Genomic DNA, 16,362 nt, shown 5'->3' on the forward strand with positions numbered 1-16,362 from the left:
AGCATTCAAACCTCTTGCCCCGAGAGGTTGTGGAGTGTTCACTGTGCATGTTTTTTCTTTAATGATCCAGACAGAATTCTCCATAGGGAGACTGAGAGGTGCTAAGCTTTAAATGCAAAGGATATATTACACTAGTACAACAGAGATGTGAGGTTTCTTTGGATACTATAGCAGTAAAGAAAAACAAGCTTTCAGATGCATGCTGAGCAAGCTCCTGTTTATTCCAACACTTTCAAATGCACGCTGCAGTTTCAGGCATAGGAAGGAGGTGCAAGGATACCCAAAACACCGATCTCATCATGACAGATAACAAAGCCCAATGCAAACATGTTCCAGAACAAAGACTGTAACACTCCCCCACCCTAAACTGTTCACTATCTTGAAGTCATACTGGAGAAGTCTGTCACCAAATATGCCTGAAACATAAACAAGAGTTACATCACAGTAATAGAACTAACATGTTCCCTCAAAGACGTGTAACAAGACACTAGAACAAGCGTGCCCAGCAAAACTTTCAATCTATTTCTTTACAACTATACACCAATGACATCTCCTCCTAAGAAAAAGGGTATTGCTGAACAATACTTAAGGCTCTAAGGCTGAAAGAAGTAACTGAGTTGAAATAGTGAAGCTGTTCACAAGATTCAGAACTGCTGGGAACATTATCTGCATAAATTACAAGAATGCTTATTGAATAGGAGGGAAAAAGGCTACTTAACAGAGTTGGCCAAGGAATTTGAAAATCTAAGTCTCCAGTATTTGCTGTAGTCAATGCATACTGTAAGGCTTTTCATTAAAAATATTCCATGTTTGTCTAGATGTATGGACATCCATGTGGTGGTACCCTGGATATATTTGAGAACCACTGGCACTGGACATTGAGGTCAAATGCTGAAAATGAAGAGAAACAATTAATTTTGATTGTTAGGGCAGAGTACACTGCCACACATCAACTTACCCTGCTCAGTTAGTTAGTTACTGGCAGTAAAAGCTCCATTTTATTGCCTTAAGGCTTTTTGTTTCAGTACCTTTTAGTTCTTAAAGCTACACTATGGGCTTCAGTAAAGGGTACATAAAGAAATTCTATTTTTTTAAACAGCTTTTTATTTTGTTAAAAGAGTGGAACTGTAGACAAGGTTTTTTTAAACAAATTCTAGTTGTCAACATTACTGACAGTTCAGATGTCTGAACTTACACTTTTGCAATGGTATCAGTATGTAGTTCATATTCACTGTACTTACACGTCACTCATCCAAATCTGCAAGTCCCATTTCTATCAGTTTCATATGAACCAGATTTTTGTCATCTTCATACAGAGAAATGGTGATCTCTGGTGCAAGAGCCTGAAAGCCAGAAGTTCACAAAGCACTGACAGTTAACATATTTGAATCTCCAGCTAATCGACAGTACAAGTTACTGTACTGCTTGTACTGTATTTGCTATACTCCTTGCCTAAATGGAACTGTGAACATACAAAGAATAGTTCTGGTTTTAAGTAAAGGAAACTGGTTTCAAACCAACAGGAATGCTCAGAAACCTCTTGACTGCAGGATTAAGAGCAACACAGGATTTTCTCTCTTCGTCAGCATTCCTTCGTGGTAAATGGTTCACAATTCCAAATTATGAGGTTTCACAGTAAAACAAGTATTCAGGAATTAAGAGTGCTAGTGACAATTTTAGGCTAAGCAAGAATTAGGAGGGGAAAAAAAGGAAGTGTTCTCACAACTATGGAAGCAGAGAGCTGTTTTCCTTCAATGCATCCTATCATAGCCCACAAAGCATCCACGCTCCATTCTGGGGAATAAGGAATTCTTTCCACATTTCTGTCATATAAGGCAGGCTTAAATCCAGCCAACAGCGCTCGCACTGCCTGAACAGGATACTTCAGCAGGTGATAAGGTATGTGACGCAACCTAAAACAAAAATGAAATGTGTTTGCTTGCAACAATCCACCTGTGAAGCTAAACTGCCAGGGCTAGGTCCTCTGAAGATGCTCAGCACAGCAACTATCAAGAAGCAGGTCAGCACACAGACCCCACATCCACAGCCCACAAGGCACCCTGGATCCCCATTACAATGCTCGTGGAGGAGTCTCAAGTGCCTGACACAGATCTGAGCACAGGAATGCAAGAGCAAGTCACCACAGTGCAGGCTCCAAATCTGGCGCATATGGAAAATGACACCTTCTCTGTGGTCCAAAGTGCTTCATGCCAGGATATGCATTAGACACACTGCTGGAAACAGGTACCTTAGTTCTGTATTATCATCTTCACATTCTTCTGTCTATCTCAGACACAAGGTAATGGGGAAGCTGGGCAGGAAAGTGCAACCCTGAAATAAAACACTCTTTCGCATAACTCTATAGTCTGTGAAGCAGGAAATCTGTTCAAATCTCCATTTTGCCTTATCTTCAGCAAGGACCTGTAGGTTCCTCAATGAACTCAAGAGCAAGTCAAGGTGATTAAGCAGTATATACAAAATGTGAAAGTGTTTCCAGATAGAAAGTTCAGACAAGCTTAGAGGACCCCCAAAGCCCAGGGTGTTTGAGACACTTAGCTGACATCTGCGTGTCAGCACCAGGCAGAACAGGGATTTGAACTTTCATTTTCCACACAAGCAGAGCCAGTTGTGCCCCACTCACACACTCCCTTATCTTACTGCCCAGCTGTCTTCTGAGCAGACTGCAGTTGCACAGGATCAGGGGATTTGTTTGTACACCTGAAAGGCTCAGTCCCTATTTTGTGTAAGTTTCCTGGGTGCAAAAGCAGATAATAAACCTGAGCCTACCTTACAGGTTATGTAACCTGCAAAAGATGGATAAATCTGATACTATGCTTCTCAGAACAACCCGAAAAAGAACAGCAGGTGCGCAGCCCCACACCCTGCAGACAGAAATTATTTAAATAGCCAACCAACTTTCTCTCCAACTGAAATTTAATGCTAAATTATTATATCTATAGTTATATAAAAATACAAAGTAATAAAAATACAAAGTAATAAACATAAACTGTATTTTATAATATAAATGTATACACACATACATACATAGATTTTACACGCAATTCTTCCTTATGCATTTACCTGCTGCTTGGGACAACTGAAAAACTACCGTAGTCAACAAACTGAACCAGGATCTTATCAGATTTCATAACAGAGAGGAGCTTTCCTCTATACCATAAACCATCCTGGTATTCTACAAGGCAAGGCATTTCTGTAAAAAGAAAAAAAACCAACAACAATAAACCAACCACAAAACACCATAAAATATACTCACAGTGCAAAACAAACTGACTGAGCTTGAAACTCCATTTTACTTCATGACCAAGATTAAGTTTTTGCTTCTCTAATTCCTGCTAGTATTTTATTCTAGGTATCCTCCAATTCTCCCCGGACTCCACAATCATTAGTATGGAGTTTAAGTCAAGTGTCTCTACCTCACAGGGAAATTATGAGAATTAACAGAGAATTGCTTGGTAAAGATAGTGATCCAAACTGTTTAACATTTATACTTTTCAGCTTCAACTCATTTGTATTTTGCAGTTAGTAAGCAGATTGATCTGTAAGAGAAGAAACAACAGTTTGGAAGAACAAGGCAGATGCTGCCTGAAACTTCAACCGGAATTTTACTAGTTGGTAGAACACCAGGTACTAGCAGTAAGCTGTTTCTTCACAGAGTTTTAGACCCACATACTTCACATTATTTTAGGCACAAAAACTGTGGACAAGAGAATGAAAGCCTACCTTTTCCCTAAATGGAAAAGAATTAAAGTGAAGAGATGCTCTTCAGGGTTACCTGATTTCTAGCTCTTGGTAACATGATTTTCTGTACATAACTTGTGTCTTTTGAATTATTTAATAGCAAGATTTTCAGTTACAGCTTCAATTACAGCCACCTTAAGGGAAAAGTTTTATTACTGCTGTACACAATCTGAACTCAGTTAATCCACTTTAACACCATCAGAAGTGTGAGCTCTTTCCACTATTTTCCAGTGGAGCAGAATGACACAGAAGTCTCAATTTCATGAAAATAAAAAAAACCCAAAACACAAAACAAACAACCCAAGAGTATAGTCTATCTTATTACTATAATGTAGGGTTACTCACTTTCTGGAAGTTTTAAGGATTCATAGAAATACAGTTATTACTATTCTTACAAAAGAATTTCAGGCTTTTTGCACACCCAAATGAAACAACAGTGAAAATAAATACACTAACATACCTGTCTGGAATTCTGTTAAAAGAGGAAAAGAGTTCACGCTTTTATTGCACCACTTCAGGGCTTCGTCAAGGCTCTCCAACCCCGAGTCACAGCTGGCATCTCCCCCTGAGGCAGGCTGCTTCATAAGGCTCTTCAAAGTATCAAAGCAAATATATACCTACCCAAAGAAAGGCTCTCATATTACAGGTTTTTCAGATGACTCAAAACCTTAAAATTCTATCTGTAGTCAGGGATTATTAGAAGATTACTGGTTCCCATCTTTATAAGGATCAGCACATCCCTGGTCCTCTTTCTTCTTCCCTCAATTTATGAATAATTTCATACTTACAGATATTTTTCCAAGAGCAGAAGAGAGTTATGAATTATTAATGTCACATTTCAATGTCAGAAAGTAAGAATGGACTGGAGAACACGCCCATGTAAGATTTCATAGCTGTGTCTCATTAGGATTCCTCCCTCCTGCTACTTGGTAAACAGTCCCACTTTGTAATATCAAAACAAAGATTAAAGTCAATGAAAAAAGAACTTTTGAAATGACATTTTGTTTTATATGCAAAGACATTCTGTTCATCTAATTTATAACTGGGTCATCGCTATAATGCTGTAGGTTAGGAAAGGAAAGTTCAAACAACATGCATAGGCAAATTAAAATCTATCCAACAGCTTCTAACTGAAATGCCTTTTTCACTTTTAAACAGAGCCATTTCTGAACATGATGATATTCTACTGGTAGACCAAACAAATTAAAGAGTAGGTTATTATTTTTTCTAAACTCAGCATTATAATTCACTGGCCAGGAAGAAAACAGTAATTTTTTAATTTGTACACAATATAAACATAACAATATAAACTCCATCATGCAACTGCTACTTAAATCTACAGGAGTCCAAAGCAGTGTCCAGTGTTCACAATTATATACCATGATCAAAAGTAAAGAGTTTGAATCATTTGCACAAAAGGAACCAGAAAAATATTATGATGTTTCTCCTGTAGAAGAGGAAGCAGGATACATAATTTAGAAAAAGCCCTTTTCTATGATACCCAAACACTTCCATCTTCTATTTAGTCAAAATAGTTGTACATTATAGAATCACAGAATCATTTAGGTTGGAAAAGACCTTTAAGATCATGGAGTCCAACTGTTAACCCAGCACTGACAAGTCCACTGCTAAATGATATCCCTTAAGCACCACATCTACAAGTCTTTTAAATACCTCCAGGGGTGGTGACTCCACCACTTCCCTGGGCAGCCTGTTTCAATGCTTGACAAGTCTTCTGGTGAAGAAATTCTTCTTAATATCCAATCTAAACCTCCTCAGCACAACTTAAGGCCATTTCTTATTGTCCTATAGCTTGTAACTTGGGAGAAGAGACTGACATCAATCTCGGTACAATGCCCTTTCAGGTAGTCGTAGTTTTATAGTACTTTGATACTATAAAACCTTTTATTTGGTTTACAGATTTACCAAAACAACGAACACACATGCCACAAGAAACCATTGAGAGTATGTTAGATTTTGTAACACCATCAGCTTCTCACCACTTCCTTCTCTCCTATTTCATCATTCAGCATTTAAAGTCCGCACAGGAATCTTATCTGATCGATGAACACTACATGCTGCCTTTTGCCTGGGAAACTACTTAAAAGGAAGCCGTTTCTGCATTTACACAAAAATCAATGATCAATCATTGATCAAAGACAGTAAAATACAACTGTAGCAGTCAGAAAATGTTCACATTACTATACGTTCCAGTAATTTATTTTTTGACGACAAAGAGGTATTTTGTTATTGTTCCACCAAGTTAAAATCTAATGACCTGTCTGCTTACTATACAAAGTAAGTACCAACCTGCAGTATGCATAATTCTAAATATCCATTTTTTAGGGAAATGGCTAGTATTTATTTTTCTGCCCCTGCCCCAAAGGGTATTTCAAGTAAGAATTTATTCAGATAGTTGCTCTGCACAACCATCTGCATCAGTAACTCTGCATTTCGCAACCTTACTAATACTTCTTGATATCACCTAAAATTGTTGGCTGTTATTTCCTTTTACCTGCATGATGTAACTGCAACATATGTAAGATCTTACAAAATGTACCTCCTTAGGGTTCACCAAGTGGGTAACTCTGACAGGGAAGTTATCTCCTGGAAGAGGAAGCGATGGTAACTTGTATGAAGGTGTAACAGCAACATCTTCAAGTAGCTCCTAGACCAAGATAACACTTTATTCAAGCATCACATTTAATAACAAAATGGAAACTAGCTTTTAGTATGCTTATTGGTTCAAAGGAGTTACCTAATAATGTAAACAATGTGCCCTTGACACAAGAAACATCAACATTTCCTTTCAATACTGATTGTTTTTAAAAAAGCCTCAGGGAAAAGAAAACAGAACTAGTTAACACTTAAATATAGAAAGGATGTGTCTTTGAAATGACCCTAGTGTACTGACTTGCTACTCTGCTGTTAATTCAAACACACTAATATGGAATTCCCTTTAAAAATTAAGAGAAAAACTAAAATAATCACAGCTAAGTGGCACAGATTAATCTGAATGCCATGCCCAATGTTTACTGCAGTTTGCCAGAGCAAGTTATCCCTTAAGAGAAAGGCAAACGATAATTAACTCCTTAGCCACCCAAATTACCACTCCTTCAAAAAGGTAACAGATTTTGTAAAGTACAGATACACACTGTTTCAGTACCACAGCATGCTCCAGTGTGTCTTCTTCTAGAAACACATATTTTTATAGTTTGAATTTTGTATGCCAGTAACTCATTTGCTTCTTAACAAGATAAACCTAAGTGCATTAAATTATGTCTTTATAAGGATGCATAGCATGTAGGTTGGCTGGATCGTGGGTCAGGAATACAGCTCCTATTCTGGCTTGTACTTCAATAGTGCAGGTAACAAATGGCACCATTTCTCTAAAATACTTTCTATTTTTACACATGTACTTGGTGCAATTTTTCCTATGCCCAGAACAAGAGAAGAGGAAGCAAGCAGATACATGTAACTGCAAAATGAAGCAGTGAATTCTGACCCCTTCTTCCCCTGCATGATCTGATACAGAATACAGTACAAAAAAAAATCTACATTCCTCAGACTTAAGAAGGAAAACACAGTGTTTCCACTGAAAATATATACTCGTGAGATTCAGGGAAAAAAAAAGGTAAATAGTTGTAAAGAAATGATGCCTAACTACATCATACATACATACATACGCACTAAATGCCAGATTCCTGCAGAACAATCAGGTACACTGTGACAGGCCACCTCACTATGACTGGGTTTAAACTGGACTTACATTCCAGCTCACCACTATGCATAGCTGAGCTGGGTATCTTAGCTAGCTCTTGTGTGTGTCTTTGAAATGAAGACTGCATTTGCGTATTTGTTGTTACAGACTTTCCTTATTGTCAGATTGGCTACTGCTAGATCTACTACACTTAGGCACAGACAGTCCAGTTGTAAATACTGATACTAAGAAGATGTTCTACCAAGCCATCTCTAGGAGTTACCTATTTCAAGCGGTTATCACTCATCCTTTCTGCCTTTGCATCTGTTGTTTAAAAACCTAAAAATGGCTAACATTCCTTATAACATTTGTAAAGCCACAGCAGAAATGATGCATTCTTAATATACAATTTACACAACACATAATGCCACATACTTAATAAGGTGACACAAGAGTGCTTCTCAGCAGGAAGCATTTAATCCAAACTCGGTAAATGGTTAGCTGCAGTGCAGTGTGCTATGTTGTACTTCCTTCTCTACCACATGCAAAGCTTTGTTTATGAACAGCTACACGAGACCACCATGTAGTGTGAGTCATTAAAGACATAGTCAGGATGATGAAGACCAAACTCAAGATTCTGATTCCCCTGAAACAGACAAGGTATCTTAGACTTCACTCTCATATTGACAAAAGGAAAGCAGAAAGGGCTTTCTATCTAGGTGTTTGCTTTTCCACTAGTCTTGTTGCAAACATCAGTGACAGAACAGGTCTTCTTGGTGTCAGGGATAGTGGGACTTATGACCCACATGGCTGGCCTCCAATGCATGTCTACAGTCATCTGACAACCCTGTCCTTTATCCAGATAAATCCTGATAAATTCCTAACAGGGACACATCAGCTTAGGATATCTGGTAGGTCTTTCAGTCATACAGATCCTTGGTTTTAGAGGAAATTAACTGCCTGTTTAAAAGTGAGGAATGGGAATAGGAGGAGTAAGCCTTCCTCCAAGCTGAAGTGCCAAACCATACAGCAATCTCTGTGCTAGAATTTGTAATGATGCGTGCAGTAGGGCAACACAAGATGCAGCATCTGCTCTCATCTACCATGAAAGCCCATGCAGAATCAAGAGGTGGAATTAGCCCTTTGTACACTGTTTCTGCCTGAAGATTTGCCTCTCTGCCTGAGAAGACAGTGATCTCTAAATTACTGCTGAACAGCTCCTGGTGATGCTAAAAGCGTTCAGATGACAAGTCAGTAACATCAAAAATAGCTTTGTATGAAGTCTTTGCAGCATTGTCTGTTTTCGCAGATTATGAATTTAAAATCTGCAGACTTCAAGTACCTTACTGTAATGGGTCTGATATGCAATGCAGTTAAATAAATAATAAAGATCGTCTGCAGAAGGCATTTTTGAACTGATTTTGGTTTAGATGGTTGGAAATTGTGTGTAGTCAATTGCTGTAGAAAATATAAATCTAAAACCTGTTAGTTTAGCTGTAGCTCAGAATGAAGAGATTAAAAATGTGTGTTAAATGAAGCAAGGTCACAGTCCCTCCCATGCCTGATTCTCTGAGCACAGGGCAGTACCTGGCTACTCGGATATGACTCAGTGACAGAAACAAAACCAACCAACCAAACCCCATCTCCCAAAAAGCCAAATTAAAAAAAAGCCCGAAACCCCACAGTATAATGGTCTTGTATATATAGGTAAGTATGCAAGTACGGATGCTGTGTGTGTACACACAAACGCACATACATACACATACACCCAGAATGAGATTCACTGCTGCAAGCTCACCACACTTGGGGTTCTGGTGTACTCCCCAATGTCCTAGTGTCCTACTGCCTACTAGGGAATTTTCTGGCTAATGTCTAAGGTAGGATTGTTGTCATATGGTAACAAAGACCAGCTCCTAAACTCACCTGTGCAGCTTAACACAAGTGCATCTCAAAGAGAATACAACACTGCAGCAAGACACAAGTATGGTAGGCTCTGCTTAAGCAGCTTATTACCACTACCAGAGATACAACACTCACATAGTCCTTATCAGATTACTTACCTGAATTAAATAAAGTTACAAAGCTATAAAATAATAAAATATATAATGGCTATACTATACATAATAATAGTATCCTTCAGTCAATGCAGTGTATCAGCTGGCTTCTGAAGATGGCTGCTTAACATCTATAGCTAAACCCAGAGCTGATTATGTTTGAATGTTCTGACAGCTGCTTGTTTCCCCCTTCTGCTACTCCTGAAGTCCTGTTCCTGGAACCAGCTTGAGCTCCAGATGCCTTGCTCCTTTTATGGTCCACAACTGAACACCTTCGATCTTAATTTTCCTACAAATTGTTCTGAACTACTTATTCCTGAAATGGATCTGCTTAATGCTCTTATTCCTTGTAGAAAGCATTCCAGGCTTTATAAACTTGCTTACAACCTTTTTACATGGTTTTGTTTTCCAAATTTCATTTTTATTTTAAAGGAACAACCTCAGTCTAAGATCCACATTTAGTTTGGTGAAAGTTCTGCATCATGTGGTGACTTTATGAAAATGCAGCAAGAGACATTTACAATTAGGTTTTCCACAGTTCTTAAGTTCTGATAGACAGATTTTTCTAACTGCATCTCAAGCCCACTGGGTACATGCCAAGACTTATATCAGCACTGACAGCAGCATACTCTGTACTGTAAAATGATTTTCTGAAGCAGAAACTCATGTTGGAAAGAAAAATACACTGGCAGGCTTAAACAGAATTAAGAGAAAAACACAACAAGCCCTTAGTAATTTAAATAAACCTGATCCCCAGATTTCAAGGGGAAAAAAAATTACAGAGAAACTAGTTTTTTTGTGTGTATGTGTGTTAAGACACTGAAGTTTGATGAAAATTTCAATCCTCCTCTAAAGAACACCAAATGGATGCTCCAAACACTTGGAATGAAAAACTTGGGTAACTCCCTTAGGTATTACTAAATTTACACTGGAATACTTAATTCAATTTTTATTCTTTACCACTTTTGAGTATCTCCATCCTTGGATATATTTCTATGATTAACTAATCCCTTCAAGTGATAAAAATATTACCCTGTTCCTAACACGAGATGTAATGGGAATTTAAACAAAAATGCAAAAATCTCTTCAGTAGGGAGTCCAAGAACACACTCGATTCTATTCCATACAATCTTGTCAACACATCGTATGTACACTTATGCTATAGAGCTGTGTACTCAGCCTTACTGCTGTTTACATCATGAATCTCTACAGAATTATAAAAACAAACAACAAATCAAAGGTTACCACAAACAACTGAATAATCTTTTTAATGTCAGAATAGCAACAGCAGAAGACACATTACCACATAAAACCACACAGATGAATCTCACCAGCTCTTTCATGTCCTGACAATCTTCAGTAACACAGAACTTCTGGTATGCCATGAAGGAAGAAAGCGACACTCCTCCAAAATACAGGCTGATGGACAACTTGCCCCATGGGTTATCTGGCAGTTCCTACTTACACAAGATAAAATAAAGATTATAACAGGAATAGTGTGACTGAGGTTTTAGAAACAGTGATCAGGAAATTCAAACTTGTCCTTCCTACATGCACCATACCCATTCATTGAAGATATAAAACCAGTAAGCATGGCTATTAACACGACACAAATGTGAATATATTTATTACTGGAATGGCAGCACTGACAACTTACTCCCAACAGCGAAACATTATCCAATGTTTGCTTGCTTAGTAGTAAAACCTCCCCTTTTACAGCTTATCACTAGAAATTAAGCTATATGAAATCATGGTGTTTCTGACAAAACAGATTATGTGTTTCTTTGGAGCATTAATATATTTATTTAAGCATGTCCATACTTAATTATGCCAAATGTTAATAACTTAAAATCAAATTTAGAAGAACTTATGTTATTGGTTGGTAGGTTGCTTGTAAGAATGACAACATATAATACAAACAAGGACCAAAATATATTAATACTTCTAAAGGACACACTTAATGCCTGAAAACTATAACAACTGGAGAAACAACTTTAGTTTTGGGGAGTTGTTTTGTCTAAGAAATACATTTACTGCTATACTACTTCATCTATTACTCCCAATGTAAATTAAAAAAAGAAGAACCCCCCCCAAAAAAAAAACTAGAGAGAACAAAAAGCCTTGTTCCACATCTACCATCTATGAATAAATTAAGCTACCTGAACATGTATTTCAACCTCTTCATTTGTTAGTAGTCCTTGAAGGCAATCTACTGCATCCTGCTGCCAAAAATTTCCAATCTATTTGATGAAAAGCAAGAAGCCCCCACACATTGAGATGCTGTCAAGTAATACTCTTACGATTTTTAACACAGAAAGAGGAAAATAAATGACCATCATTGAAAAACTTATTTGAAAACACACATCATTAGTTTAGTCTACAGCAGTTTAAACATTATGTACTATGTGGTACACTAAAACTGTGTGACAAAGCTGACCAGCAATTTTCAGGTCTTGAAGTGGTACAATGAGATGCTGCTGCCAAGTGTAACCTTTACTGTATCATAATAACGTATGTGTGCATAATTACCTAAAGCATAGCCCAAAGATACAGAATTACCCCTGAACATAAAACTTAACAAACAGAAAACACAGGATACTTTCAATATTTCTTTTATTCTCTTCAATATCTGTCTGTCCACCCACCTGTAGGTTTATAAGCCCACCTTTCTTAAACTATCAGTTGAACTGTTTCCAGCAATAAAAAGGTTTTCTTTAAAATAAGTTTAAAAGGATGCAAGTCATTTCACAGAACTGCAAATTGGTTGAGGCTGGAGAAGGAACCACCAGGGGTCACCCAGTCCAACCTCCCTGCTCAAGCAGGGTCACCTACAGCATTTACTAAATGCACCATTCAAGTCTGAGTAAGATGTGATGATATGTGAAGATGTTATTTACATACCAATTACTAACAACCCCCCCTAAAATAATTCACATATATTATTTAGACTAACAGTTTCCCACGCAGCTAAGTTCCGAATGATAGAAACACTTTTGCAGGACTTGTAGATTCAATTTTCTGGCCATTTTGCACTAAATCCAGGCCTTAATTCTTTTTGCTGCTATTGTAAAATGAAATGCCACTTCAGAGTATCATCCTGCCAACTACTGTCTCAAAGACTTAATTACAGTGACAGCTGGAATGGTCACTTCATAAAGCAATCTAGAAGCTCTTGATAACTGGCTCCCTGACTGACATGATCCTCACCAGGTATTCTATTAATCCTCATTGGCAAGAAAGAATACTAGCAACTAGTCTCAACCTTTATATAATTAAACAGTGTATTGATTTGAGCAACCACCTACTAAACCCTCTGAGTTTACCCTTACTCACTGGTATTGTCTTGTGGAGCTGACATGGTATACAAAATGGAGGAATATCAGTATACAATGTAGTTGGATACAGATGGCACTGAGGAATCCTCTCTATACAACCATGGTCTATGTACTGTACCTATATGAAAAGAAAAACTTTCCTGAATTAATTCCTGTTTTTTAAGTCAAGTTTTATAGGAGAAAGCAGTTATTTATAGCATTCATTTCTCTCGAGGAATAAATAATGGTTTGCTGGTAAGCAGGTAATGTGACAAAATATAAATGAAGGATTAAAAAACTGGTACGGCAGGTAAATTCAGTCTCTAAACTTGTTTGGCAAGATACCTTAACTTTCATGTAATAACCTGCAACAGTTTAAAACTGAAGGAACTAAAATATGTGTAAACTAGGATAGTATCAGATGTGTGAACCTGCATTCAAAAAGCACGAGCAGACTCAAGAGTTTAGATAAATGTAACTCCTAATTAGAAAAAATAGCTCTATATTTGTGCAGCAAGAAGAATTAAAACCAGACAGCCACTACTTTTTTGGGTGGGGGGAAGCTAAAGAAGTGTTTTCAAAGCCTTCCACATATGCTAACAACAAAAGAAAAAAACCTAGAAGGGTTTACTTCCAGCTGATCAAAGGTAGTTTTTAACTTAAGAACATTTATCATCACCACAAAAACTACAGGAAACATTGTTACAACTGAAATAAATAAATAGAATTCATCTTTAAATTAAATACAAAAACCATGACATCACACTTGATGAGCAGAATGAGCATGTGGACCAGAAAGTCAGCTGAATGAAATAAGGTGTGATCATAAATTTATTTTAGTCTTATTTGCCCTTTTTTCTTAAGATACATGTGCACATGTTCACCATGTTCATGCACACACCATCCCTCCCTTCCTCCATACACCTGAACTTACCTGGAGTGTACTGCCACAGAGTTCTACAATTTTACCTCGATACCACATGGTATCTGATCCTCTTACAACACAAGCTTCTCCCTTTTTCCAGCAGTAGGGTTCCAGAAGTCCAAGACATATGAACTTACTTTGTATTTCAGTCATCAGTTTACTTAGTTCAATTTCTGGGCAGTGGGGGGAGAATGAAAAAAAATAAAAATATAAAATTCTGCAACTTATTAGTACAAACTGTTTCAATCACTATACCCAGCGGATTCAGGTGAAGACATGTATGCACATAAAATGTACTTGCTGCTTAAAACATTTTCTAAGACTGACAGAATATGTATGTTCAATGTCTAGCATATGCAAACAAGTTTCTATTTAAAGTAAGAAACTGCACTTCCAATTGTGAAACCATTAGTAATTCTGGACTACAATTTCAGAGAGAAGAGGGGTCTATAAATTTTGCAACTGACACCTTGGCAGCACTAACACAAAAGCCTCTCCTTAAACTAGACAAAAGACTCCTGGAGACAGTGTCAGGACATCATAGAAGAACACAAACCAAACACGTGTTCAGAAGACCCTCTTCTGCTGCAGGTCAGTCTACAGAAACAACTGCAAGAACAATACAAATGGGCAGATGGGGCTACTGTATTTTGAATGCCAAAGTTTTACGATATGAACTAATAGTTAAATGGACTTGTGGAGTAAAAAAAAAAAGTTCTTGTGTGTCAGATGAAAATGTACCTTTTTCAACCAGTACAAACAGAAAATATTGAGACACAGAATTTATCACCGCACAAATAAAGAGCCCAAGGAAACTGGGTACTTAGCTCACACTGAAGGAAAAAAGACCAACTCAATAACATTTGAGAACCAGGCTAATTTCCAAGAATCTTTAAAGACTGTATCTTCATTACCCTTGTTAAAATGTATCACAATGTCAACATTATATATAAAAAAAAAAAAAACCAAAGCAAAACCACTTGCTGCTTTACCCAATCCTGCCTAGAGAAGAAAGCCAAGTAACCTGCCCACCCAAGAGCTTAGGGTTTTTTGATTTTGTGGGAGAGTGGAAAGAGAGGAGAGCTGGTTTTGTTGGCTTTAAGGACAGGTCACTGTCTCCTGCAGATCTAGGTTATCTGCTGGACCTCTCCCCACTCCTGCAGACCAAAGGGTGCACAGCCACGTACCCCTCACCTCCATGCCAAACATCTTACCACCTCCCAACAGCAATTCGTCCAACAGGAATCTTCCAGAACTGCATTCTGATACAGAATACATGTACTACAACACATCTGGTATACTCTGATGTACCAAAGGTATCAGATTAACAGACATGAATGCCTTTTCTTCTATGCAATCTTACCAGATGATTTGGGTATTATATAAATAGTTCCATCATATCCAACGGAGCTTACTATAGCTTGAAAAATTTTTGCTTCAGGTATAACAGGGGATTTATATACTTCATCAATTCCTGAATGAAGCAGTGAGTTGTATGTTTTGTATGGTATTTGTTCATGCTCCAGAACAGTGATGCATTCCTCTGGAGCAGGGCTGTTTCTTGCACATATAGCTCTGGAACTGCAACTATCCAGTTGTGCGTTCTCCTGCTTTAAGTGTACTTTAAGATGTTCCTTGGAGACTGAGCAAGCCACATCAGCTTTATCAGTTCTAGCAGAGTCAAACAAATCACATCAACAAATTAACTGACACAGAACTTGAAATGTGAAAAAGAATGAAATCATACAAGTGGATGCTGGGGAGGGACTCTTCATTAGGGACTGCAGTGACAGAACAAAGGGCAATGGGTTAAAACTTAAACAGGGAAAGTTTAGACTGGATATAAGGAGAAAGTTTTTTACTGTGAGGGTGGTGAGGCACTGGAATGGGTTGCCCAAGGAAGCTGTGAATGCTCCATCCCTGGCAGTGTTTAAGGCCAGGCTGGACAAAGCCTGGGGTGACATGGTATAGTGGGAGGTGTCCCTACCCATGGCAGGGGTGTTGGAACTAGATGATCTTAAGGTCCTTTCCAACCCTAACTATTCTGTGATTCTACGACTCTAAAAAACACACAGAATGGCAAATGCTTCTTAAAATACTATAAACATCTCATCTACCAACCTCGATAAATGAAACATGGATACAATTAATAGTGTTATACTCAAATAAGTTCACTAAATGTGGAATTCAGTTGCTGAACATTCTGTAGAGAGCAATCCAATTTTTTGTTTTACTTATTACCTTATCATGATGTGGATATGGGAGTCTGAAAGAACATAAAGAAAAGCATCCAAACCTTCTGTTTCTAGAAGCCAAACCCTTTTCAATAAGGTGTTCTGAAATATCAACCACTTCTCCTGTTTCATCCTTGCAAAGAATTTTCACAGGCAATGCACAAGCCCCATCACTTTCCTGAAAAAAATGAGCAGGACAACATACTACAATACGCATTTCCTCTAAATTACAGGTGTACTTTTTATTTTATTGGTACTAACTGCAAATTGGGTGTCACTGAACAACTGATGCCCACATCAGAAGACACAAAATTTATTTAATCCATGTCACAGTTCCCATCGTTTTACCAACCGTTCTAAAGATGACATTAAAAAA

At 37.7% G+C, this 16,362-nt stretch overlaps 1 protein-coding gene across 5 annotated transcripts in view; it reads right to left on the minus strand.

The window, feature by feature from the left end:
* Nucleotides 1–219: 219 nt before the first annotated feature.
* RNF17 (ring finger protein 17) overlaps nt 220–16,362 on the minus strand; it is a 48,154-nt gene continuing 32,011 nt past the window's right edge. For 4 of the 5 annotated variants that reach the window (XM_065678616.1, XM_065678618.1, XM_065678615.1 and 1 more), the window contains 12 exons: nt 16,049–16,164; nt 15,116–15,423; nt 13,762–13,925; nt 12,847–12,966; nt 11,673–11,753; nt 10,845–10,970; nt 6,320–6,427; nt 4,220–4,376; nt 3,082–3,211; nt 1,724–1,913; nt 1,242–1,343; nt 220–891 (listed from right to left, as the gene is read on the minus strand). In XM_065678616.1, the coding sequence (XP_065534688.1) occupies nt 1,245–1,343; nt 1,724–1,913; nt 3,082–3,211; nt 4,220–4,376; nt 6,320–6,427; nt 10,845–10,970; nt 11,673–11,753; nt 12,847–12,966; nt 13,762–13,925; nt 15,116–15,423; nt 16,049–16,164 (1,599 nt within the window). In that variant the 3' untranslated portion in view covers nt 220–891; nt 1,242–1,244. Of the gene's footprint in view, nt 892–1,241; nt 1,344–1,723; nt 1,914–2,248; nt 2,332–3,081; nt 3,212–4,219; nt 4,377–6,319; nt 6,428–10,844; nt 10,971–11,672; nt 11,754–12,846; nt 12,967–13,761; nt 13,926–15,115; nt 15,424–16,048; nt 16,165–16,362 lie in introns of those variants that run through there. The other variant, XM_065678619.1, reaches the window with a different exon arrangement.

This window comes from Lathamus discolor, chromosome 4, assembly GCF_037157495.1.
Source record: "Lathamus discolor isolate bLatDis1 chromosome 4, bLatDis1.hap1, whole genome shotgun sequence".
NCBI lineage: Eukaryota > Metazoa > Chordata > Aves > Psittaciformes > Psittacidae > Lathamus > Lathamus discolor.